This window comes from Psammomys obesus, unplaced genomic scaffold, assembly GCF_907164565.1.
Source record: "Psammomys obesus unplaced genomic scaffold, mPsaObe1.curated_primary_1811, whole genome shotgun sequence".
In the NCBI taxonomy this organism is placed as follows: Eukaryota; Metazoa; Chordata; class Mammalia; order Rodentia; family Muridae; genus Psammomys; species Psammomys obesus.
Window position 1 is genome coordinate 24,516,658 of NW_026590062.1, and position 26,914 is coordinate 24,543,571.

The window sequence follows — 26,914 nt, forward strand, 5'->3', positions numbered from 1 at the left end:
GCCCTGAGCCAGTAGCATCTGCCCTCTCATTTCCAATGGCTTAGCTCGTCTGGGCTGCTTGTTCTTTCCAAAATGTTTGCTATGAAAGGGCAGTTCTAAGATTTCTCTAAAACCCTGCGCAGCATCTCTGGTAATGGCCTGGGGTTGGATATTTGTTTAATGATAAATAGAAGTTTCTATCCCTGCCACTGAGTTTTTCAGAGAGTAGAATAACCAAGTCAATGTTTAACCGCATTCTTTAGTTCTGGAATGGCAAAGTAGAAGTTAAAGGGAAGTCTCCATGGAAACCAGCCTCCCAGGAAGTGGCCGGAGAAGTTAGTGTCTAGTGTCGGTGGACAGAACTGGAAACATGTCATGAAGGAAACACCTGCTTTGGTAAGCTGGGGCAATCGCCTCAAAATACTTAAACAAGCTCCATAAAGGCCCTCAAACCTTCCATCACGGTTTTCTTCTAAATATCTTCAAGGGAAATGGGTCTGTGTCTCTCCAAGGCTCACCCTCAGGCAATTGGTGTCGCACCTATCCAAAGCGAAGAAATAAAGACTCCCTTAGCCGGCCCTGCGTTCTTTGCATTGAACCACGACCTGGAAGGCAAGAGCTCATATTCGTTCATGAGACTGCAGGACCAAAATGGAACTCTGGAAGGACAGCTACCGCCTCTTCGAGAACCGCGTTGTAGAAGACACCCTGCAGGTACACCGAAACCAAACGTGAGCTTTGCGTGCCTGGGGCCCGGGAGTACTGTGGGTAGATTTCCCTGTCTGTCTGTCTGTCTGCATGTTCTCTGAAAGTCTAGACCACTGAGATGAAGAATATTTTTCAGCGAGGACTGAATATTTGTTGGCCGAATTGGAATGTTTGTGTCAATTCCTCATAAAGGACTTTTCGCCTTCCAAATAAGAAGGGGAAACTGTCCGGTCTCAGCTTAGTCTGTTGTGATTTCAATGTGTATGCCACCCCCGGTAGTCTATGAAAATTACAAAGCCACAGACGCGATAAATGACGGCAGTCACGCTCCAGCTGGAGTCTAAGCGGGAGTCATTGTCTCCAGGAGAGCTAATGCCTCGGGCTTTGTGTTGGGAGAGTAGCACTTTAGGAGTAAACTTCCCAGTGTGAATTTTGATACCAACCCAAACAGAACGGATTTAGTACGTGAGGGAGAGTAGGTGAATCAGCCTTCTCTAACCCTGTGTTCTTTGTGGGGGCATCACAGAACTAAGGGACTTTTTCCAACCCTGATGGGACGCTCTGAGCCTGAATGGTTCCAAGTTGTTCTTGGTTGATCTTTCTGACAGGTCAAACGTTTTCTGGTGACCATAGCGATAATTAATACGGAGGTGCTAGCTAGGGATGAGAAATTCATGTTTACATGTGTCAGCTAGCACACATTCCATACATCTGGGTCACCTTTTCTCTTGTTCACACTCTGCATCAGTAACACAAATGGACTCTCCCTCTTCCCTTTATTTTGGGGGAGATCTCATAGTACTAAACTAGTGGGCTGGAGATAAAGCTCAGAGTATATGTGAGGCTCTGGCCTTGACCTCCAGCACAGAGGGGACTGTCATAAGGCTCTTCAGTAAGAGTCTATTTTCCAGGCTAAGCTCTGTGTTGAGTAATACTTGTGGTCAGTACATAGTTAATGTTTCAACCTTTTTAAAAAATTAACCTTGGAGGATAAGGAAAAAAAGAACTCAGACTAAAATGTTATCACTTGCATTCATGGAGGAGCCCTGCTCTGTGTGTCTCATCTCTACATATGACCAGTGAGTCAGGCACATCTAATCGAAAGATTCAAAATTATATAGATGGCTACTACACAGTGCTCAGCCTGGATGCCTAATCTGACAATAAATTGATTTTAATGGCTTATTATCTCCCCCCAATCCTTCAAGTATCCAGAGCCATGTATCTTGACATCCCACTGAAGCATGAAGAAACAAGTATTATCAAAAGGCATCCACCCCGAAGAATTCAAGTAAGATGAACTTAAAAGTCTTCTTAATGAATGTCTTCACTTTAATGCTTACATCTGTTTTCATCTATAATCATAAAAGAACCTTAAATACCTTGTTAATGAAATATGGTTACAAAAAATGTTGACAGTTGCAAAGACCATAGTATTAGGATTTTCTTTAGCTGTGATGTCACTTTTGAGGCTCATAACACAAAAAAGTATCTTAACAAGGACATAGGCTAGAGATTTTAAGGAACTGAAGCTAGCACTTAGTTGATTGAGTATTGTAAAACGGCAACTACTACTGTTCAAGTCAAACACCATAGAGGCAACTTGATCTATGTCATTCATGTAGTCCTTTAGCTGAATATGGGAAAGAAAATACCAGCTTTGTTTTCTGCATATAGCTCAGAGGCTGATGTGACTTACCAAAAGACACAGGAGGCATTAGCCAGGCCTCTGGTATTTCTAACCATCAGTATAAGTGACCTCTATCTCCTCTTAATCCTTTATTCATACTCGATGTTATATGCAGTTGTTAAAGTTGGGGACACTGGTGCCAGATGTCATTAATTCCCTTTAGAGAGGCATAAATTCTAATAAGACATCTCATCCTGAAAATGGAAAGAGATCAGAGTGGGTCCTTGGAAATGAACGTCAGGTAACAGAAAGCATGGGGCTATGTATGAACTGAGAAAAGGAAACAGCCTAACCCTGCCTGTTCCACAATTCATCCTGATGCCCAGACTGGTTCTGGGGTTAAGGGAGCTCTTTGTGGAGGACTGTTTCTGTATTATTCAGGTCTTATTTACTTGTCTTCTTTGGACACTCAAAATTACTATTTTAAGTGGGTATTACCTTTGGTTCCAAAAGAGCATTTCTGCCAGAAATTTCAGAAAATGCAAAGGTATTGTTTAGTCTGAACAAAGTTAAGGGTAAATGTAATAAATTAATGTCTAATTTACAGTTGTGAGCATATCTTTAGCTTAGCTGAGAAACCTAAAGCTGGCTTTATTCTTAAACGAAATGCATCCCTTTAAAGGAGTATTTAATATATGTCCCTGAGAATCCCTGACACTGGCTAGCAGAAAAAATCACTACAAACAGAGAAATATATTTGTGTTATACTCTCTACATCACAGAATAATTTTAATAATTACCAATCCAAACTATGTTAAGGTTAGGTTTGGATTCCACCACATTCAAAAAGAGGACTTGAATATTTCAGAGTCTGACACTATAACCCACAAACTAGCAGACCACCTTAAGAATAAAGACTCAAGACACATTATCTGACTGCAGAGACTGTGTTTTACACAGTGTGGTGTCTTCAGCCACAGACAACATGTACCACACAAATTCTAAGAGTTAACGAATGAAAGGGGGTTCATCCTTGGCTGCAGTAAAACACAAGTGTACAAAGATATCAATGTGCTTAACTATAAGGATATAGGGGTGTTTTGTTGAACCCAAGAGCCAGGAGACTCTGAAAGACCAAATCCTATGTAGCTCTCCTGAGTTCTCCTCTGTATATCTGCTTTCATTTCCCCCAAAGATCACCTTTCTGTACTCCTCAGGGACACCTTAAACTTGAATCTTATATATCCAATCAAATGGGCAGAGTTGCCTGACCATGGCTGGGCGTGCAAATTCCTGTGGAGGAAAGATGTTATTGGCTCAGCTCTACTAATGATTCTAGCTCTGATCCAATGAGCTGGGAGCAGAGGACATGCTTGCGCTACAGAATTGTGGGCAGAGGAGGCACCCTGTAGGCTCTGGAGTCAGCTCGCAGATAAAAGAGAAATCACTAGGAACTTGGAAGACACTCCCAAAGATACCATCTATAATTATCTTCACAAATGAGGCTCAGCACATTTTTCACCACAAATGGGTTTTTGAGAGAATAATAAATGCTGGGTTCCCATGACATGCTAATTAATAGCCTGATCTCTGCCAAAGAAAATTCTGAAAGTACTTTTAATTATTAAACCAAACCTAATTGCATCCTAAATAATTTGAGTTAGGTATTTGGCGCTTGCCACTTCCTGAGCATCTCTACTTCTGAACTAAAGAGCACCTCTTCCTGGAGGTAAGAACTAAGCCTCTCTGCCTGGGAGCTTAAATCGACAGCATCTCCACTTACCTACTCTCCCCCCAATCCCATGTAGAACTGATCAGCAGTGCCATTCTGGCCTGTCCAGCTTCTCCTCCAACCATGCAGCCTAACAGGAATGCTCTCCTGCTACCTTCCTTACCACCCCAACCCTGAGTATAGACCCTAGTTCTCTAGCAGGATAATTCTTTGATTTCCAGATATCTGTTCAAATTTCAGTATCCCTATAAGGCTCACCCTGAACAAACTATTAGCTGTTGTTGATTTCCTCAGACCTTCTCTATCCTGTCTTTTCCCCTGCACACTACTTCCCATTGAAGATACTGATATTTTACTTGCAAATCCCTAATTTTAAATATGTGAATTCTGAAGTGCTTCAAAATCCAGTTTTATCTAAGCACTGACATTGCCACGGGAGGGGGAAAAAAGCCACACATGATCTCATGGGATAGTTTGCAGCCAAAAAAGCAGAAACACTGAAAATGCTGTGTGAAATTACCTTCAGCTAGGGTGCCTAGTAAACACATGGAACAAACTCTATTTAGACTTGAGTCCCATTACCACGACATCTCATTATATACGTGCAAATATTTGAAAATCAAATATAAAATCCCAAATTTGAAATACTACTGGTCCCAAGAAATTAAAGTAAAAGGTACTCAGCATATATAACACATAGAGTAGGATTTGAATTCATGCTGGCACCAAAGTCCCTAAGGGAAACATGTGGCACACTGAAATTACAGTAACTCAGGGAAGTTTTATTTTTGACTATCAATGAATAGAAGTCTGGTTAAGAGAAATGGCCAAAGATACTGCAGTAACCGTTAGAAAGGGATGATGAGTAAGCAGCTCTAGGTCAAGGCGAGGGGAGAGTTTTCTGGAGCCCAAAAGGAGAAAGTCCGGCAGAGAAAGCTGGGCTGAGGATAAGGGTGACCTTCTACTGAGGGTCATGGTCGATGCTACACTGTGACTGGCCAAAAGCCCAATACCTAACCTCATCGTCATCCCTCAGTGGCCACACCCAATGGGAAGCCAGCGGCAAAGAAGCTGCTGCAAGGATACAGGCAGAGACCAGCTGGCGAGTGGGTGACTGGGGCTGTAGAGACCAATGGAAGCTACCTGGCACCATAGCATTCAATTCTAGGTTATTTCCTTCAGGCTTGTATGCTAGGACTTTCTTACCGCTGAGTGTTAAAAGTTATGGATGTGTCCCCATCTATTAAAACAATCATGTAAACCCACACACAGACATGTGCCCACTCACAGAAAAACAAAGGATTCTGTGGGTCTTCTTTTCTCCAGTGGATACAGTGTAACATCTATAATGCCGATCCATGCTTGCATTTCTGGTATAAAACTGACTTGGTCATGAGATAAGTAAACACATAATTGCTGAGCTGGATTTCCTAAGGCTTTGTGTTTCTGCTTTAATGAGTGGAATGGGTCTACACTTTTTCAATAGTTTTATGCCAGCTTTACCACCAAGATTGAATTGGTTTTGTAAAATGAGACGATTCCTCGTCCTCTTTTCCAGAGCATTTATTATAACACAGGATTTCTCTATTCCCCTAACATTCAGTAAAATGTGTCTCCAAAACCAGTTTTAGACTCTTGGACTGTTAAGGAAAGTGATAATTTTCCCTACTAGCTTAATTTATAGGTTCTTGGAAATTATCCATTTACCAAAGCTTTTGAATTTATTGTTGTGGAGTCTTCTCTTCCTCATATTCAACCTTTTGCTAAGTCTTGTGATTCGAATCATCCAGCATACAGGTTGAGGTATGTATTTACGGTGCGTGTGTATGTGTGTGTGCCTTGGCTAGAGGTTGATGTCAGATGTCTTCTCTAATCATCCTCCACCTTATTTATTGGCACAGAGTCTCCCTGAACCCGGAATTCGCCAGTTCAGCATTTAGCCAGTTTGTGCTGGGAATCCCATTTCCAGCTCCTGAGTGCTAGGTCTCACACTTCTGTGGTGAGCATTTTATCTGCTGAGCTACCTCCCCGGCCCCAGATACATTGTTTCAGTTTTCCAGTACTGAGCAATGAACCCATGGCCTCTTACATGCTAAATCAACATCCTTTGCTACTCAGTCCAGCCCTGCAGCTCTTGCACAATAAGCAGCATGATGGAGAACTCAGCCCTGATTTCAAATTGTGAGCCTGGATCCTCTATGGAGTGTTTTCCAATACGCCGTGTTGACTATAAATTACTCACAGCCAGCACCTACCCTTAGTGTCATATGGATTGGATATTTTCATTTCTGTTCTGTTTTCTTTTTGTTTGTTTTTAAATACTGTTTACTTTTGAGAATTTCATGTTTGAGTACTGAATTTATGTTTTTCCATTCTCCTCCTCCATCCAGCTTCTCTCAAGGCCCTTCACCACAAACTCATGGCCTCTTCTTTTTAGTTGTTACTGTTAAATGTACACACCTATGTCTAAGTTTATAAAGATAACTTCTGTGTTAATTTAAAGTTGCTCACATGTGTTTAGGCTGGCCTCAGAAGCCATTAATGGCCTGTAGCTTTCATCTAGGTGCGGGGCCTTGTGTGTTTTCCCCATTCCATGCTGCCATGTCCATTGGTGTTTCTAGATGTTGTTTAGGCAACCATATTGTTGAGCTTGCTGAAGCTTCCATGTCATGTATAGAAGACACAATATTACAGTCCTGGTCCTCTGACTTGCAATCTTTCTACCCTCTCTTCCACAATGTTCTCCGAGCCTTAGATGTAAGGGCTGTTCTGTCTTCTGATCTAGAGAAGTATTTATCTTGTACTAAAGCCAAATCATGTTGTGTTTGGGGGTTCTTGTTTTGTTGTTGTTGTTTGTTTGGTTAGTTGGTTTTATTTTGGTGCTGTGTTGGCTTGCATGAAGATCTGTTTGAAATAAAGAATGTTATTGAAATGCAACTGCACTGCAAGGACTTGATCAGAAATTCCCCCTGGGGTTAAGTTGTCTTGATAATCATCTGCATAAAGCTGTCATAGGGTACTTCCCAGAGTCTGAAAACACATGTTCTTCAGGCATAGCGCCAGACAAATGATACATTTGCTTTGGGTTGTTTGTCCCACCTTTCTTTTCCTACTAATAAAAATCCTAGGTCAGGGCTGGGGAGATGGCTCAGAGGTTAAGAGCAGTGACTGCTCTTCCAGAGGTCCTCAGTTCAATTCCCAGCAACCACATAGTGGCTCACAACCATCTATACTGATATCTGGTGCCCTCTTGCAGACAGAACATTGTATGCATAATAAATAAATCTTAAAAAAAAAAAAAATCCTAGGTCAGTGATTACCACCAAGTGCAGAGGTGTGTGGTGTTTGGTTGATTTATTCTCCATTCCCAAAGCCCCAGAGCGCATATTCTAACTGATTATATTGATCATGAAGTGAAGAAATCTTCAGACAAGTAAGATATTTTCTAATATTAAAAAAATGAAAAAGTACCATTTCTCTAAGTAAGTCCTTCCGGTGTGTTTCCTGGGCAAAGGATGAAGTGAGGCCGTGGAAATGGAGGTGTTTGTGAACCCAGGGCCCTGAAGGAGTATCACTGGGCTGCCACATTTAAACAAAGCCAGTTTTCCCAACTATTTTTTTTCTGTACTGCTTCCCAGTCCAAATTCTATGCAGGTGGAAGTGTTTGCAGTGTCACTTGCTGCCATCTAGTGGCTTTGTAAAGAGAATGAGTGTTCATTGAATTTTTTTTTTTTCCAGAAACTAGTTGCCTAGAGCATTCATAAACAGTAACCTTGATGAGAATTGTGAGCCTAACTAGAAAGCTGAGAACAAAGAAAGTGAGCCATCTGTGGCTCAGGCATTCATACTATCAAACCACAAGGCTGGTCCAAAGATTACCTTTGAAATGACTTAAATATGTTGGGTTCTTCAGACTCAGTCTTTATCCTACAAACGCAAATCTCCTATGGTCCACTTGGATGTGGGTCCTTTATTCATCTGCTGCAGTGTGGGATCACTTCGGACCCCATCCTTCAAAGAAATCCCCAGTGTCTCTCTGAGATTCCTAAACATTATCTACTCCCAAAACATACATACCCCAAACCTGGGGAATCTCCAGCCCCAGTGGAGCACCTTTGGGATTTTGTTTCACAGTGCAAGGGTATTCCAAGGATCATGCAATTGGGAGGCAAACAATGAGGTGAAGAAGATAGCTTTAGACTGGGCACACACCTGAGCTTGAATCCTAGTGATGGCACTTTCCAGGAGGGCAAACTTGGACACATCATTAGCCTTTCTGAAATGGAGACATGCCTGGCCCAGTGGTGCACATCTATAATCCCAGCACTCAGGGAGGCAGAAGCAGATGGATCTCTGTGTGTTCAAAGCCAGCCTGGTCTACAAAGTGAGTCCAGGACAGCCAGGGCTATACAGAGAAACCCTGTCTCAGATAGATAGATAGATAGATAGATAGATAGATAGATAGATAGATAGATAGATAGATAGAACAGAGACCCTCATAATTTATACACAAGGTTCACTTGAGGACGACATGTGATAGTGCATTTCCTCATGGACATAGTATGGAATAATGGCTACACAGCGATACAGCCTCATGAATACACAAATTCTGAAGACTCACCCATGCTGAGGAGACATGAACCTTTCTGTTTTCCCTTTACCCAAGCCCCTATCCCCAGCTGTCATAGATTCTTCCTCCCACGAGTATCTAGAGGGTTCACTATCCCTCAGTCTCTCCCTCCAGCATTCTGACACAATCAGCTGTTACCTCCTGAACCACCATCTTCATGCCCTGAAAAGCTGAGAGTGAGAGAAACAAACAAGTTTTGCTTCATCACCTCTCGTTGCTTCTTTGCTGGGTTAAGTTACAGGGCCAGACCTCACTGGGACTGTGTCTCGTTGTCACCAGTGATTACTGCTGAGGTGTCTAGGAATGCTTCCCTGGTGAGCCCAGGACAGACAGACAGTTCCTGCCTCAAACACAGACTGCCTGGATGTGAAGAACACAGCTCTGGATCCCTGCACGAAAAAACTCTGCAGACATGCTTCTACATGTCAGCACGAGACCAGCTTTGTCTCCTATGCTCAGCCTTGTGGAGCCTAAATTCTCCTGAGGTGAAGGAAGGCTGGGCAGTGGGCTGGGGCAATGGCTCAATGGGTAAAGTGCTTGCTGGTCAAGGATAGTGCCTTGATACCCAATACCCACAAAACAAACAAACAAACAAACAAACAAGCAAAAACTAAAAAGCCAGATCTGGAAGCATTCGATTATGACAGGAAACATCTGTAAACCCAGCACAGACTGGGATAAGACATTGGGATAAAAAGGTTAAGAGCTACAGAAAGACACCTGACATCAACCCTTGGTTTCTACATAGACCTACATGGACGGATGTACCTTACATACATGTACAACACACACACATACACACATACACACATACACACACACACACACACACACATACACACATACACACACACACACACACACACACACACACACGGTGGGGGGCAGTTAGACCCATGGATATACTCCTTTTCATTTTAGTGAACCTTTTTAAGCTCTAATAAAACGCCTCTCATAAAGCCTAGCCGCTGCTAGAAAAAGATGACCCTACCACGCGTTAGCATGCTGCACTTTCCTTTCAAGTGTGTCTGGTCACCCAGGATTGCTGAGGGACCCTCTCTAAAGACCTTCAAAAGAGGTCACTTCGAAAGGACTGGGACAGCACTGTGTGGTTAAAGAAAGCTCAGGTGTGTCTCCAGTGTCTCCTCCACCTCACCAGTCTAAGACCCCAGATGTTTAGTAACTTTGAACGTGGTCCCTCACTACAGAGGGAAAAGCACTCAACTCTCTGACCAAGATTTGGTTTACTGGCTCCCTGGAAACAATGTGATAGAATAATAAAGAACCCCACAGGTCAAAAAGCCTTTCTCACAGATGACACCAGTGGCACTGTGGGAATCACCTTCCCTGCGCATGCCCAGGAGCAAGTGCTGCTTTCACACAGGGCTCAGGGAGTTTGATGTCTCTGCTTTTGTGTTTCATCGTCTGATGGCGTGAGGGATGCTGAATTCTCTCAATATTGGACTTCTAGAAGCTTGAACCCATTGACCTGCCACAAGTAATTACCTCTGAGAGGCTTCTGAGCCAGCAAGAAGCCAGAACAAGGCACAAAGCAAAGGTGAGCTGTGGCAGTTGCTGACTGGGGGATGTGGGTGAAGCCGAGGGAGTCACTCTTTTCATGGTTCCCCTTCACATGAGAGTTCAAAGTCAAAGCAGACTGTTCGTGCCTGGCAGGTAGAATGTTTGAAGCGTCAGTGCTTGCCCGTGCCTGCCTCCAACTGGTAAGTGCTCTTCAGTCTCAGATGAGCCCAGGCCATGTCTGCTTTGTGGAGGAAACGGAGACACGAAGATGAAAAGGGCATCTTACATAGAAACTGATGGTTCTAGAAGTTTTCAAATCTGTGGTGGGAGAAAGCCAGCAACAGCTCTACCCCAGCGCTCCAGGGTTTAAAAACCCTTCCATTCTGGGACTCCAGGGAGGATCAGTCAGCTTTGTCCTGCTGACTAAAAGTGAAAGCTGTTAGTAGGGGGTCATTTTCAAACCAGGTTCTGACTCACTCTGCAGCTGCATGGACTAGTAAGAAACACATGGGTACTGCAAGTCCTCAAGCTCATGCTTAGGGTGCTGACAGTGGGTGGGGCAGCCTCCCCCTAAGTTTCTGCACTGTTTGACACATTGTCCACATGGCAGCACAAAGGGCTGTCACCATCTCTCTCCTTCACCCTGGCCAACAGCAGGTGACAAATGAAAATACAGTCACCTCTGCTTGCCCTCAGTACTCACCTTAACTATGTCACTGAATTTCACGGCAAACTAAAGGAAGACCACCAGACTTATCTGTAGTTGTTTCAAAGCCTCTCTTAACTGCTGCGCACCTCTGTGCTTATATTTGATTATGAAAATATACAGTAGAGAAACAGGGTCCACTGACCCACTTGGGGGTTCTTCCCTCAATTCACAGCCAGCTAGTCAGTGGCAGAGGACACAAGAGGAGAAAGGGAGGCCCCGTTCTAAACTGGGAGACTTTTCTAGACATACACTGAAAGCATCCGTTGGCAGGGGAAATGGTACAGTGTACAAGTGAGATTATCAAAGTGAAATTGTCAAAACCCTTGCATTCCAGGGTTGCAAAACTCTGCAAGAACCTTTAAAACACTATTAGAGACACAGCAGATTGCCACTTCATTCACTGACAGCGACACAAAGAACTTTTCAGGGACAAACACTAGCGTACCTTTATCCTGACAGAAGATCGCTGCGGAGTATGATGGATTACGATTCTCTGCTCCAGGAAGGGTTGAAGGATGTGGACTGCAGAGGTCAGTAACAATTACCCCACATTAACATGTCATCGTTCACAGCAGGAACTTGAGAAGAAGATTCAGCTTCCCAGGCACACTCCTCAGAAAAGACAGTATTTACATAAGATGCAGATGCTGGAGATGAACCATAAAAGACAACAGGTAAAGAGAAGAGGGTCACATTTACCAACTTTGGAGGGCGTCATCTGTGTCACACCGAGTACAGCCTAGACTCAGCACCAGAGCTGAAGCTGCTGTGGCACAGGCTGGCAAAAACAGGAAGATGGCCTTTGCTCCAGCCTTTTTTAATTTAACTTCTCTTCAAGATTAGACCTGTGCTTCAAACACCCCTTTTAATGTATGCATTTATTTCTTTATTTTGTGGGGGCATAGGGCACACAACATGTGCTGTAGTATGTGTCTGGAGGTCTGAGGCCAAATTTTGATAATAGGGGTTTTTTTTTTTTTTTTTCCTTCCATCATATGGGTTCTGGGTATCAAACTCAAGATTGTCAGACCCGGCAGCAAGCTCCCTTAGCCACTGAGCCATCTCACTAATCCGTCCAGTGTCCCTTTTTCTTTGTCTTTTAGTTTTGTTTTTTAGATGGGCATCTCATTATATATCCCTGGCTGGCCTGGAACTCACTCTGTAAGCCAAGATGGCCTCCTGCCTCCTGACTGTTAGGATCAAAGGTGTGCACCACAAAGCCCAAGCTACCCTCTGACCTTCTGGCTGCAGCCAGAAAATGGGGCCGATAATATTCATTTCTTGGTTTAGTAACAGAGAGAACTGACGTCAGTCTTTATTCTGATACACAGGCCTCTTCCGAAAACCTGTGCCACAGAAGTTCCTATCGAGAAACACCTTTTGCTGGGCATGGTTGTGCCCCCACGCTTGGGAGGCTGTAGAGGAGGACTGCTACAAGGTCTGGGCCAGCCTGGGTTACATAGAAACTTTCAGGACAGCCCGAGCTATGGAGTGACGTCCTGTTCCCAGAAGAAAAAAATAAGCAAGGCTTTTGTCTTGGTCCTTTTCTGCTGCCATGAGAGAATATCAGAGATGCAGTAATTAATAGAGACAATGAATATATTGCTCGTTGTTCTGGAGGCTGGGAAGTCTAAGACTGAGATACTGGCAGTTGATAGGAGGTGGCACAACACAATATGAGCAGAGAACATGGCAGGTGACAATGCTCATGAGATTGAGGGGTCAGAAGCAAGAGCAACTCAAGACAGACAAGCCTGCCTTTATAGCTCTTTCCAGGGAGAACTAGCCTCCTCCTGTGACAATAGTTTACTCAGTCCTGAGGGTGAACCATCTCTTAAAGGCCCACCTACAAATTAGCATAGGGACTGGGGTGGGGGTGGGAGGTTGTTTCCAACCTATGAGTTTGGGAGGAAACACTGGAACACTTTCTCTAGTGGAGTTCTGCAACTGTCCTACCCTAGATGCACACCCTTCACACCTCCCATCCCCACCCCAAGGAAGCATCTTGAGAATCTGTCATCTGCAATTCGAAACACCTCACCTACAGAGGGCAACAGGCATCCTCATTTTATTGGCCACACCTCTGTGAGACAGTGAGCATGCTCCTATTTCCCCTAACAAACCTGAGATTCAAGTTCCCACACCATGTGACTGGAAGAAAACCACTCCAGTATGCTCAAGGGTGCCTGGGGCTGTGAACTGTCCACTTTTGATGCTAATCTGTTTTGGGGAAGACAGATTGGAAGAACAGTAACCACTTCAAACTGATCATTTTCAGGCCCAGATGGAGTTGAGGATGAGTCTTAATAGTAAATCCATACTTGATATGCAAAAGCTGAAGGACCATAACGGCAACAAAATCACCCAAAACATACCGAGAAGCGATGGCTGTGACGTGCTTACCATAATCCCTGATGAAACCATAAACAGAGACCCAGGTGAGTCATTTCTTTAGTAAAATATTCATGTGTTGTTTTGGTTTGGTTTGGGAGTTTAGTTGTTCTAAAACAGGCTTTCATATAGCTCCGGCTAGCCTCGGACTCACTAAGAAGACAAAGTTGACCTTTAACTTCTGACCCTCCTGCCTCTACCTCCCAAGCACTGTATGATACCTCTATCCCTGGTTTGTATATGCCATACTGGGCTTTGTACATGCCAGGGTACAAGGCAGACAAAGACTCTACCCAACTCCTCCATCATTGTTCTAAGACAAAATCAAATTTGAACTCAAGAATCCTTGCCTCCGTTTTCTGAGACTGAGATGCAAGCATATTTTTACTTGTTTTGTTCATTTATTTGTTCACTTCACATCCTGATTGCGGCCCCCTTCTCTCATCTCAGCCCCACCTCACACATCTCTCCCTTCCCCTTCACCCTCCTCTCTCCTTCTCCTCAGAGAAGAGGGAGGTCCCCCATGGTATTCAACTTGGCACATTAAGCCACTGCAGGACTAGGCACATCCTTTCCACTGAGGCTAGACAAGGTGACCCAGTTAGGAGAACGGGATCCAAAGGCAGACATGAGACTCAGAGAGGACCCCTGCTCCAGTTTTAGAGGAATCCACATGAAGACAAGCTACCCTTCCAGCTACCTCAATCGTTCTCCCTAGTCTTCCACAGGACTCCCTGAGCTCTGCCTAGTGTTTGGCTGTGGGTATCTGCATCTGTTTCCATCAGCTGCTGGGTGAAGTTTCTTAGAGGAGTTATACTAGGCTTCATATAAAAGCATAGCAGAACAACATTAATAGTGTCAGAGAGGGGTTGGTTCTCTTCCCTGGAACAGATCTCAAGTAGAGCCAGGCTTTGGTTGGCCATTCCCTCAATCTTTGCTCCATCTTTGTCCGTGCACATCTTGTAGGCAGGAAAAGTTTTAGGTGGGAGGTACTGTGTCCTTATTCCTCCACTGAATATCCTGCCTGGCTACAGGAGGTGGCCACTGAAGGCTTCACATCCCCTGCAGCTAGGAGTCTCAGCTAGGGTCATCCCCATAGACCCCAGGGAGCCTCTCCCATCCTAGAAATTCCCTACTCTGCAATATTTGTTCTCTCTCCTAGTCCTCCCCCGTCCCTCTCTCCCACCATATGATTTCTGCTCTCCCTGTTCCACTCTCCCCCCCTTACCCAGTTCTCTCTCCATCTACTTCTGATGTTTATTTTATTTCCCCTTCTGAGTGATATTCAACCATCGTCTCTTGGGCCCTCCTTGTTGCTTAGCTTCTTTGAGTCTGTCGATTGTAGGATGGCTATCCTGTACTCTATTGCTAATACTTATACATTTATAAGTGAGTATATTCCATGCGTGTCTCTTTGGGTTTGGGTTACCTTATTGAGGATGATCTTTTCTAGTTCCATCCATTTTCCTGAAAATTACATAATTTCTTTGTTTTTAATAGCTGAGTAGTGTTTCATTGTTTTAATGTACCACATTTTCTTTATCCATTCTTTGGTTAAGGAACATCTATGTTGTTTTCAGATTCTGGTTATTACAAATAAAGCTGCTCTGTAAACAGTTCACCAAGTGTCTTTGTGGTATGGTAGAGCATCTTCAGGAGTGGTATAGCTAGGTCTTGAGGCAGAATTATTCCCAATTTTCTGAGAAACCACCAAATTGATTTCCAAAGTGGTTGTACAAGTTTGCCGTCCACTGACAATGGAGGAGGGTTCCCCTTTCTCCACATCCTCTCCAGCATGTGTTGTCACTTGATTTTTTTTTTTAATCTTAGCCATCCTGATGGGTGTAAGATGAATTCTGAGTCATTTTGATTTTCATTTCCCTGATGACTAAGGATGTTGAACGTTTAAGTATTTCTCTGCCATTAGAGATTTCTCTGTTAAGAATTCTGTTTAGCTCTGTACCCCATTTTTTTTAAATTGGGTTATTTGGTTTGTTGCTGTCTAATTTCTTCAGTTCTTTATATATTTGAATGTTAGCCCTCTGTTGGATGGAGGATTTGTGAAGATCTTTTCCCAATCTGTAAATTGCTGTTTTGTCCTATTGACAGTGTCCTTTTACTAAAAGAAGCTTTTCCGTTTTCATGAGGTCCCACATACTGTTGGTCTTTGTGCCTAAGCTATTGGCATTCTGTTCTGGAAGTTGTCTCCTGTACCTATGCATTCAAGGCTATTCCCCACTTTCTCTTGTATTAGATTTAGTGTATCTGATTTTATGTTGAGGTCTTTGATCTGCTTGGACTTGACTTTTGTGCAGGGTGATAAATATGGATCTATTTGCAAATCTGACCGTATCACTTCCCTGCTTAGAAAGGCTTAGAAAGCAGTCACCAGGACTGGAAAGCTGGCTCAGGGGCCCAGAGCACTTGCCATTCTTCCAAAGGACCCAAGTTTGGTTCCCAGCCCACAGGTAGGGTGGCTCAAAACTGCCAGTAACTCCAGCTCTGGGGAATCTGATACCCTCTTCCAGACCCCTCCAGAACCTGCACACACATGCCATACAGGCATATAAACACATGCTTATAAATAAAAATGAATTTTTAAAAACACAGTCAGATTTCTATGAACCTGAGGAGAAACTCTTTAATGGGGGACCTTCAACCTTCCAGGATCTGGCCACTATCTATCTTCTGATTGCATCTCCTTCAGCCAGGGTTGTGTGTGTGGGGGGGGGAGATGAATGGAGGGGAGATGTGAGGGGATGGGGAAGAGGTGTTTCCCAGGACAGTACCTGACAAGGCCCACGTTCCCACTGGACACAGAATGACAGCAGAATAATTGAAAATCAGGTTGGGGCATCCACCTATGCCTCAGTCTCAGACAAAGATACGCTCTGTTGTCAAATAAACAACTTTCATAACTGAAAAAAATATTGACAAAACAACTAAGAGAAAAGGCCTCAGCCAAAGTTAAGCACTCCAAATCATCTCCTGAGAACAAGTCAAATATACTTACATCAGCAAGGGCCTTGGAAAATGTGTCACGCTTGAAGGGACCAAGAAAGGACTGCAGACAAGGGCTTTTCATTGCTTCTCTGAGGTTTCTTAAAGAGGCTTCACTCTGTTCCAGCTGCAGTCTGTTGATTCTCTTTCTCTCTCTCTCTCTCTCTCTCTCTCTCTCTCTCTCTCTCTCTCAGCTAAACCTGTAATTCCAGGTCTTGATCACCATGAATTACTTGAACTGCATAGTGAGTTTTGGGTTCCAGCCTGGACTCCACATTGAGACCCCATCTCCAAAACAGACCAAGCAGCTGGTACTGTGATCTGTTCTTGACACACATTCTCTCCTTTAATTCTTACACAACTAGAAGGTGAGAGTCGACATTTACCCATAATATAACACAGCCAGAATTCAAGGTCACATCTTCATGACCTGCATGACCTGCCTGCTACCACAACCTCCGTCGGATGTTGAGAATTCACAGCTTTGTCTAGGACAGCCTTGGAAAGTATGCAGGCCTAAGCCATGAGCCCTTACCCATCTTTGAAGAGAAGGCTGCACTCTCGAGTTCTAGACGAAAGCTGAAGAGTGCACAGATGCTGGCCTTCATATGCCCCTATCAAGGACCTTGGTGGGTGGGAACAGGAAAAGGAACCCCAGCTGGAGCCCGCTGCTGGAGATGCAGGGGGGGGGACAGCTGTCTCAACATATGGAGACTGGGTCAGCAGCAGAATCCCCTGGGGAGTGGGGACTTTCCCAGCTCCCATCCTCATCCTGAATAAGCATCTCCAGATAGTTCTCCAAGGGATTCTGGAGATCAGCTGACCTCAGATGGACTTGCTCTCAGAGAGTACAATCAGTTCTTAAAGTCTATGGGATTGTTTTTCTTTGTGATGACAGGGTGTGTATGCTAATACGCCTAACAAAATGTATCTAGAAAATGTAACTTGCTAGCATGAGGTAAAAATTCTAACTGTTCTCATTAAAATGGGACAAGAATTAATTAGGCTCTTGTGGAAGGAGATGTCTACAGGCAACTTCACCTGCTGCTGAAGTTTCCAGAAAGAGAAATCTATTACTTATTTTTATGGTTGCTATGACAAAATTGCTGACAAGAACTCTGTAGAAGCTTTGGTTCACAGTTCTGGGATGTAGTCCATTACATCAGGGAAGACATGACAGCAGGAATGAGAGGCTGGCCACAGTGCATCTGCAGCCAGGAAGCAGGTAGAGATGGATACTGGTCCTCCAACTTGCTTTCTCCTCTTCCTTTCTACCTACCCAGTCTGATTACTCACTGGCTCATTCAATTATTTGTTCTCCTAATGACCAAAGTATAAAAATGTGTTTTTGTTTTTTTGGTTTTATTTGTTTGTTTTGTTTGAGACAGATCTCATGTATCTTAGCCTGATCTTTAACTTAGTGTGCATCAGTGGAGGACCCTGAACACCGGGGCCTCCTGCCTCTGCCTCCTGAGTTCTTAATACAGGCATTTGCCATTACCCCATTTTTTTTGGTGGTTCAGTCTGTATCATGCATGCTAATAATGCACTCTACCAACTGAGCTACATCCTGTGCCCTAATTTTTAGATGGTTCAGCTGAAAGCAATATTGTGGCAAAAAATAGTGTGGATGAGTTGGAGATCTAGGTTTGTTTCACTAGTCTTGTTACTTTCAGTTAATTAAAGAAATTTTAAATAGCAGCTAAAAATTAATACTTACAGGACTAACAGTCTCTGTGTGTTGTTCTTGTTTAAAACAATGAATAAGCTCAACGTTGCACAAAGAAAAACTAGAACAAAGCAAAAGTAGCAAGGCAATTCTTATTGCAAAAAGGTATGCCAGAATCCAAACTAGCTAGCAGGCACATGGGGACAGGCAGTGCTCATAGTTTTTTCTAACACAGATAGTGACTTTGTCTTTTCTGCATTGGCTGGAGTCCAACCTACAATCTTTTGAAACTGGCTAGTTTTGAAAGAATTGTAGAAAAGAAATGAAGAGAAGTGGCAAAGGATGGACACTTAAGTCACTTAAGTCCAAGAACATAGCAGGACTTTTGTATAAACAACAATTTTACCAGGTTAGGGGTAGGGTGATTAAAACATTTGCATAAAGGTTTTACCAGATAGGGGGAGACAAGAAGATTTTAATTTCTTATGGCAAACAACAGTTTTACAGTTTACAGAAAAGGCTAATATTTAATTTTTCTTCCAGTATTAACCCAAAGTAAGTTATTCTATGATAATAAAAGCATTTTCAATAATCATTCTCAAGGAAAAATTAAAAAAGATTTTTGCTCTTTTGCAGGAAGTCCACAGGATGAAGAATTCTTGGAATACCACACAGAGAATGACTATGGTGTCCAGAAAATTGGCAAGGTGGAGACATGGCTCCGTGAACAAGAAACCTGGGGGCAGCTTTTCTGGGGCAGCTCCAGCTCTGACTCAGACAATCTTGAGGAAGAGGAAAGGAGACCACAAGCACTGGTGAGGACCAAGACAGAGAGGATCCCATCTTATGATGAGTTTTACGACAGAGAATAAAAACACTGAACACTACCCGGGGGGTGAGAGCACTGACTACCTTGTTTGTTTGTTTGTTTGTTTGTTTGTTTGTTTTTCATCAAAATCACTCATGTTTGCATATGAACTACTCTGAGGGAAGTAACATACTGTGGTACACAGAAAGGATGTCACCTGGAGTCTTGCGGTTAATAGGTTTGTCATGTATGATGTAAGTCTATGCCTTAAAACTGAGGGGCTGAAACCAAGGTTATTTGATTGTCTTACTTTTCTGTGGGGAGCTGGGCTGAGTGGGGTTGTCCTTTTGCTGGTATCTTAACCTAGCTTATGTAATTTGAAATCAGATGGCAACTAAGACTGGAGTCACATGGACAACTGAGATTTGATCACTTTCTACATGGTCTGAGTCTCTTCACATAGTCTATGCAGCAAGGCAGTAAATTTTCCCTTGAAACCAGTCCAGTATGTCTGACAGTAAATAAACCAGCTGGAGGAAGCTGGAGAACACAGATGTGACAAGTGTTTAGTCATTGAATCCACACTAAACTACTTCCACATAGCCTATCAGTTAATGCAAGTCGGTCAAATTCTAAATGATGAAAAGGGTCCACACAAGGAAAGGTACCAAAAGGTGTCCATCCTGGAGACTTTCCACAGCATCATGCATCTCAAAGCTTGACGCTGGTTTGCCTTTAGTAGCATGGTGGTAGCTGAGCAGTTGCCCTTAATCCCAGCACTCAGGAGGCAGATGCAGGTGCATCTCTGTGTGAGGCCAACCTGATCTACAGTTAGTTCCAGGACAGCCAGGACTACAAGAGAAACCTGGACTGGGGGAGGGGGGTGGAGCAGGAAGAGAGCAACGATGATGACAACAACAATGAAAAAGAAGAAGAGCAGGAGGAAGAGGCAGCACCAGCATGGCCATAGCATGCCTGTAATCCCAGGACTGAGGAGGCTGAGTCAGGGGAATCATAAATTCATGACCTGCCTGAGATACACAAGAAAGGCCTGTTTAAATCAACTGATCATCAATAAAGGCAAATTTAATCCTGTAAAAATAGATGAGAATATATTTTATATAAGTAAAGCCATCTTTTAAAGAAACATCCCATGATGTTGCAGGAGACACTAAGAACTCTCAGGCTACTTTGTAAGAAAGTTGCCTGGAGAGAAAGTGTTCAAGAAAGAGGTAAGTAAAATCAGGTGGGAAAGATCACTGTGGAATAAAGCTCAAAATTAATACTACCTCGCATAATCTACAAATGGTTTTAAACAATACAAGTTTCCAAAACGTCAGTAAAACAAATCAACACAAAAACACTTTATTAAGCCTTCACTAGGAAATTGTCAAATCTGGGATACTAGGGGCTGAAGAGATGTCTCAACAGTCAATAGCCCATGTGGCTCTTGTAAAGGACACAGGTTGGGTTCCCAGTACCCATATAGCAGTTCACAACTATCTGTAATTCCAGTTCCAGAGGATCTATCTGATGCCCTCTTCTGACATCCGCAGGTACTGCATGCATGTGGTACATGGACATACTTTCAGGTAAAACATCCATACACACACAATAAAAATAAATAAATAACTCTGAAAAAAATAGTGGCACAAGCATATATTGTCCAGACTCAGCTCCATCACACAAAATTAAACAAAACTTCCTCCTACAAGCTCACTGGGCCATGGCTTCCTCTAGAGAATGGGCCACAAGCTCCCCTATGTTATTAACAACTGTGCTCCCCAACTTGACATCTGGCACCGAGTTCATTAAGAGATGTTTGTGAATAACCTATGTGTTTAGTCAACTGGGAGGCATTTGTATCACCCCAACTCTGCAGGTGCTAACACATTTCTCATTCTAGATAAGTAAGGCTCATTAAGCAGTAAAGAAAGAGACTTCTCAGACGTTCTTGGAAAGTGAACATCTAAGTGGATGACCTTAATCAGACCCAACTGTGAAGTTCAGAAGATATACCATAAGCTGATGAAGACTCCATAGCTCAAAAGTATTTTTCAAAACATCAGAATGTGGTCCCTGAAAAGAGGTTTGATCCCAGTGCCTCCTGTGAGAGAGCTGGTTTGCTTGCCCTATAGCTCGTCCTCTGCCAGTTTAACTCCAGGATCTGAAAAGGATAATAATGGCTGTAACAAGATCTGGTTGCATGAACTGAGATATGTGCCAGGCACACTTTAACAGCTTAGCATGACTGGTCCTTGCAGAAGTCTTGTGGGCCAGCATTAGCATCTACATCTAATATCAAGGGCACTGACACAGAGAGACTAAGTGAAATGCCAGTGTCATCCAGGAACCTCAGTACTGTCTAGAACCAGGTGTGGGATATAGAATCTGTGGGCTGTAGACATTTGCCGCCTACTGACCTTTTGCTGAACTACCTTGTTCTTCATAAAATTCAATTAGTGATACACATTGAAGCTTTAGCCTTTTGCAACATTTCACTTGACTTGTTTTGTTTTTCCTTTTCAAAAAGTTTGATGAGGTAAAAAACTAAATACTCAAATATGCCACATGAATATTTAAGAGCATTCAAGTTCCTTGGAGAGCCCTCTGTTGGCTGTTCCCATGATGAATGTTCCTTAATTTACTCCTGACAGCAGGGGGCGTGAAGACTGAAGTGACCACCTCCTAGCCAGGCAGGACTAGTGGAAGGAGGGGAACAATCCACCTACAAAACCTGTGATCAAAAAATTACCCTACCTACAAGAAGTGCAGGGATAAAGAAGGAACAAAGATTGAGGGAACGTCCAACCAATAATAAGCCCAACCTGAGACCTACCCCACAGTAGAGAGCCAGCCCCTGGCACTAATAATGATACTCTGCTATGCTTGCAGGCATGAGCCTAACTTGACTGTCATCTGGGAGGCTCCAGGCAGCAGCTAATTTAGACAGATGCTGGGACTTGCAGCCAAACATGGGATGGAATTCTGGGGATCCTGTGGAAGTGTTTGGGGGAAAGATGGAAGAAACTGGAGGGGACAGGGACCCCACAAGAAGACCAACAGAGACAACTAACCCAGACATATGGGAATTTACAGAGACTGAGACATAAACTAAGGAGCATGTATGGTCTGGACCTAGGCCCCCTGAACATATGTGGCTGACTGGCGGCTTAGTCTTCATGTGGGTCACCTGGAGAGTAGAGGTGGGGCTGTTTCTAACATGGACTCTATGCCTGCTTTTGGATTACTTCTCCCTGGAAGGACTACCTTGCCTGGCCTCAGGATATGAGGTATGCTCAGTCCTGATGTGACTTGATGTGCTGAGGAAGGTTAATATGGAGAGAGGTGGAGGTTCCCCTTTTCTGGGAGGAAAGAGAGGGGAAGTGGGGAGTGGAGGACTTCGAGGAGGGGACACCCTTGGGATGTAAAGTAAATAAATATGAATTTTTTTAATATTAAAAAATAAAATCGGTCCATCAGAACTGAACATGTCCTCTTCTCCTATGAAGACATGAAGCCTACGCTGCCCATCCACTACCTCTTTGTAGGGGGCCTAGGTCCACACCATGCATGGTCCTTGGTTGATGCTCCATTCTCAACAAGCCCCTCTGGGCCCTGGTTAATTGGCTCTATTGATCTTCTTGTGGAGCCCCTGTCACCTCCAGGTACTTTTTTCTTTCCTCCCACTTTTCCACAGGGCTCCCTACTCATCACCCAATGTTTGGCTGTGAGTCTCAGCATTTGTTTAGTGGTGCTGCTCGGTAGAGTCTCTCAGAGGACAATTCTGACAGGCTCCTGTCTGCAAGCTTAGCAGCGTATTGTTCATAGTGTGAGGGGTTGGCACTCTCCCATGGGCTGGATCTTTGGTTGGGCCAAGCATTGGTTGGGCATTCCCTCAATTTCTGATCTATCTGCTCTATCTTTATCCCTGTACATCTTGTAGGCAGAGCAAAGGGTCGAAGTTTTTGTGGGTGGGTTGGTGTTCCCCTCCCTTTACTAGACTAGTCTAGTTAGAGGATGTCCTCTTCATCTTCAGTCTCTACGGCCTCAGCTACTAGGAATCTCTGCCAGGATCCCCCTCATATCCTCCCAGGAGCCTACCCTGACTTACATCTCCAGCTTGTCACGGAAATGCCCCCATCCTCAGTTTCTCTTTTCTCTACAGGCCTTCTGTCCTCTTGCCCCTGCTCTCCCCAGGTCTGAATATCCACCCTCATAACTTTCTGAGGAATAGGAAGGGGAAGGGGAGAGCAAGGGGACTGGACTGGAAGGGAAGGGGGGAGGGGGCTACAACTAGGATGTAAAGTATATAAAAAAATGAATGAGTGAATGAATGAATGAATTAAAAAAGAAATGTTGGAAACAGCAAAGATTTTCAATTACTTCCTCTCTGACCCTGCCACCTCACCTCTGTCTGGTCTGCTTGCTGCTCTGGGTCTAAATCAGCTACCAGAGATATTCCTCTTGCTGTTTCTTAGAAAGCAGGCAGGAGGATCTCACTCTTGCTCTAAGTTGCTTTTACTTACTTCATTATTATTTGCAAAGTTTCTATTATCTAGCTTATGACTTCTTTCCTGCCTAATTATTTCAGAGATAGTCCTAAATATAGGCTATCAAAGGTATCCCAAGGCTTTAAAATAAGACATTATTTCCAGGAGAGTAATTAAAGCAGGTATATCAAGCCATGCCCAGTTATTAAAAAGTGCTCCCCAACAGAGAAAGCTGTGAACTTGTCAGGACAAGAAGCATTGCCGGAAGAGTTCTGAGGGCAGAATCGATCCCACAACTTACTTTCTCTCCCTCAGTTCTGCTTTTGATCTTTTTAGTATCCCTATTTCTCTGCAGAATCTGTTAGCATACTCTACACCTCTTTCACTGTCCGCTGCAGGGTACAATCCTCTATGTCAAGTCTTGGAATATGAATTATCTACCCACATGTCAAGCAGAAAGGTTGGAATGAGTAAGGGGTGAGAATTCAGGGTTTCTAAATTCCCTAATGCTCCTCTAATTTTATGGTGTAAGTCAGCCTACAATAGAGTTGATTACAAATAGTAACATAAAGATAGGTGAGCTAAAAGGGTTTTTAACAACTGAGAACTAGTCAATAAAGACTGGCCTGTATAAGATGATTATGCTAACAAAACATCATCAGTGGAAAGATATGAAATGCCAAAGCTTGCAGACAGGAACACAAAGCAAATGCAGTCAATAAAGATCACCAACCAGAAATATTTAAAGTGACTCTCTTTCCCATTGTCTCAGTCCAACAGGTAAGACAAAAGAGATCCTTGCTGCAACACAGTCACACAAAACCCTGAGCAGATTTCTTCAAACAAAAGGACCTGGTAGTAAGAACGCAGGCAGGGTCAGTGGTGACGTTACAAAAATGATGTGGTTTGATTTCCCCTTGACCAGCAGTTGGCTGACCCTCACGCTTGATCGTCAATCCAGGCCTCAGGAGCGGGTTAACGTAAGAGAGACAGGTAGGTAGCCTGTCTTCAACCTCGACAGCCTTCCCCAGTCTTGACCTCTCCACTGTGATGTTTTAGATCACCCCGAAACTAACCTTGCAAGGACAGGTTTTGGTCAGTGAACGAGAGGATTCAAGGGAGGGTGTAAATATGAGATGACATGTCTTATTCAGGCCTATTTGTTGTTTAGCTTTCTGTTTAAGCAACAAAAAAATTAAAAAAAAAACAACATAAAACAAAAAAATTATGTTGTGAAGCAAAAGGTGAAAAATAAAACCTGATCAAAAATTAACTGTTTTAGGTTAGAAATTTGAAGCTAGTGTTTGTCATGTGATGTGTGTAATGGTCCTCAGGAGTCTACAAAAAGACTAGAAGTGGTTATCTTTTTTCATTGCTGCAACAAAATACCTGACAGAAGCAACTTGAGGAAGGAATGGTTTATTTGGAGTCATGGTTTGACAATACTAGACATTAGAATGGTGTAAGGGCATGGAGCAGCTGTTGCCATTTTGTCCACAGTCAGAGAGCAGAGAAGATGAACACTGGCACTCACTACCTGATTTCCTTTTTATCAGTCCTGGACTCCATGCAATGATGAGGTCTACAAGTAGAATGGTCTTCCCACCTCAATCCAGTCTAGTGCTTGGTTTTCTAAGAAATTCTAGATTCTGTCAAGTTGACACTATTAAGAGCTGACAATTTAAACTTGGGCTTGTCCCTGAAAACTCTGGCTCACCCTCTCTCACTAGCCATTAGCTCTTCTTCTTGGGATAGGGCCTTGTGAAATTTCCCTCTGTCTACATTAATTAGACACAGTAGTTGTGTGAATATATGTGTGTAGATTGTATGAATGTGTATTATATACATAAACAAAAATATTTATATTTACAATTATAAAAGGAGAGATCATGAATTAGAGAGGGGGTGGTTAGTGATACATGAGGAGAGGGGATACTCACATATGAAATCTATACATAAAAATATGAAAATAAAAAGTTACATACTTCCAATATATGATGGCACACAATAAACATATTCATTACAGCAAGGATGATGGAGCATAGCAAGGAAAGACTGGATCAGAGTAAAGACCAAAATCCAGAAGGACAAACACTAAATCTAGCAGCTCTACATCCAGCGTCTGGAGATCATGATAAAATCATCTGGGCTTTAAAGGGCTTAAATAGCCCCACTCTTCCAGCAGCAAACATAGCTCTTCCTTGGAACAGTTCCACTCCACATTTGCACTTTCCTTGGCAATTATTTCACAGTCCTGGAATCTCCAATATCCTGTGGTCTCCAATGCAACTAACATTTCACCCTCACAGATTAATGAAATGACCTGTCAGGGCCTCTTTTCAGGACCTCTACCACTTTAGAGCACTGAGTGGTAGTATGCTTATCTAGCATGTTCCAAGCCCTAGATTCAATCTCCATCGCCATTAAAAAGCAAAGAAATAGAACAATTAGACTTCCACATTCAACAAAATGAATGTAGACAGATCTTAAACCCTTAACAACTGACTCAAATAGAATCTAGACTTTACAATAATATGAAAAACTATAAAATGTCTACAAGACAACAGAAAAAAAACCTAGGTGATTTTAATATGACAATGACTTTTTAGCTATGACAGTAGAGGCACAAGTCGTGAAAGAAATAATTGAAAATTTAGACTCAACATTTTTTAATCTGTAAAAAACAGAGAAAATATTACAAAGAATAATATATGATAAAAGAACTACTCAAAATATTTTTTTAAAACTTCAAACCAATATAAAAAAAAAAACACTGAATGATATGATTAAATACAGGCAAGGATCTTAACAGACACGACAGCAAAGAAGATGGAAAGTAAGCTGGCACACGATTCACACCTATAATCCCAGCACTTGGGAGAATGAAGCAGGAAGATCATGTGTGGTTAAGGGTCAGCCTAGGCTACATAATGAATTCCCAAACAGCTCAGGGGCTACAGAGTGAGACTTAGTTTAAAAAGAAACAGATGAAAGAACGTAAACATATAGAAGATAATTTAGTAGCATTTGTTACTAAGGAATTATAAATTAAAATATAACTAGGTGTATTCCATATCTGTTGCAAAGGTCAAAATTGAAAACAACAACAAATGTTTGTAAGACTGCATGCCTTTAATACCAGCACTAGGTAGATAGAGGCAAGCGGATCTCTACGAGTTTACGGCCAGCCTGGTCTACAACCAGAGTCCAGGAGTCCAAAAAAGAAGTGAAGCAGCTTAATACTCTCCCTGTTGATCGTAAGGTCAGTCATGTTGAATGACAGTTTTGCAGGTCTCCACCCCCACCCCTCAAAACTAGATATTCTCTTACTGTGTAAATAACCACATTCTTTGGTGCTTACCTAAAAGAACTGAAAACTATGTCAACACAAAACCTTCATACAGGGGATCATAAAAGCCAAATTAATAATTGTCAAAACTTGGAAGCAAACAAGATGTTCCTCAGTAGGTAAATGGATAAACAAACTGTTAAATCTGGACAAAGGATATGTTATTAAGCATTAAAAAAAGAAATGAACTAACAAGCCATTCAAAGTCACAGAAAAGTGCATATTAAGTAAACGAGGCCTACCTGAAAAGGTTATAGGCTACACAGTTGCCATTTTATGACTTTCTGAGAAAGGG

At 42.9% G+C, this 26,914-nt stretch overlaps 1 protein-coding gene across 1 annotated transcript; it reads left to right on the forward strand.

The window, feature by feature from the left end:
- Window positions 1–341: 341 nt before the first annotated feature.
- Ccdc198 (coiled-coil domain containing 198) lies at window positions 342–19,132 on the forward strand. Its single transcript, XM_055605687.1, has 7 exons — window positions 342–375; window positions 467–693; window positions 1,896–1,978; window positions 10,151–10,237; window positions 11,482–11,583; window positions 13,188–13,347; window positions 18,606–19,132. The coding sequence occupies exons 2-7, from the start codon at window positions 471–473 to the stop codon at window positions 18,839–18,841; spliced, it is 891 nt and encodes a 296-aa protein (XP_055461662.1). The 5' UTR covers window positions 342–375; window positions 467–470; the 3' UTR covers window positions 18,842–19,132.
- Window positions 19,133–26,914: the final 7,782 nt, after the last annotated feature.

Excerpts from the sequence above, each read along its gene's own strand:
- Ccdc198 (XM_055605687.1), top strand. The coding sequence starts at position 471 with ATGGGTCTGTGTCTCTCCAAGGCTCACCCTCAGGCAATTGGTGTCGCA. Across the intron at positions 694-1,895 it reads TTGTAGAAGACACCCTGCAG|TATCCAGAGCCATGTATCTT; the intron begins GTACACCGAAAC and ends CAATCCTTCAAG. Across the intron at positions 11,584-13,187 it reads TGAACCATAAAAGACAACAG|GCCCAGATGGAGTTGAGGAT; the intron begins GTAAAGAGAAGA and ends GATCATTTTCAG.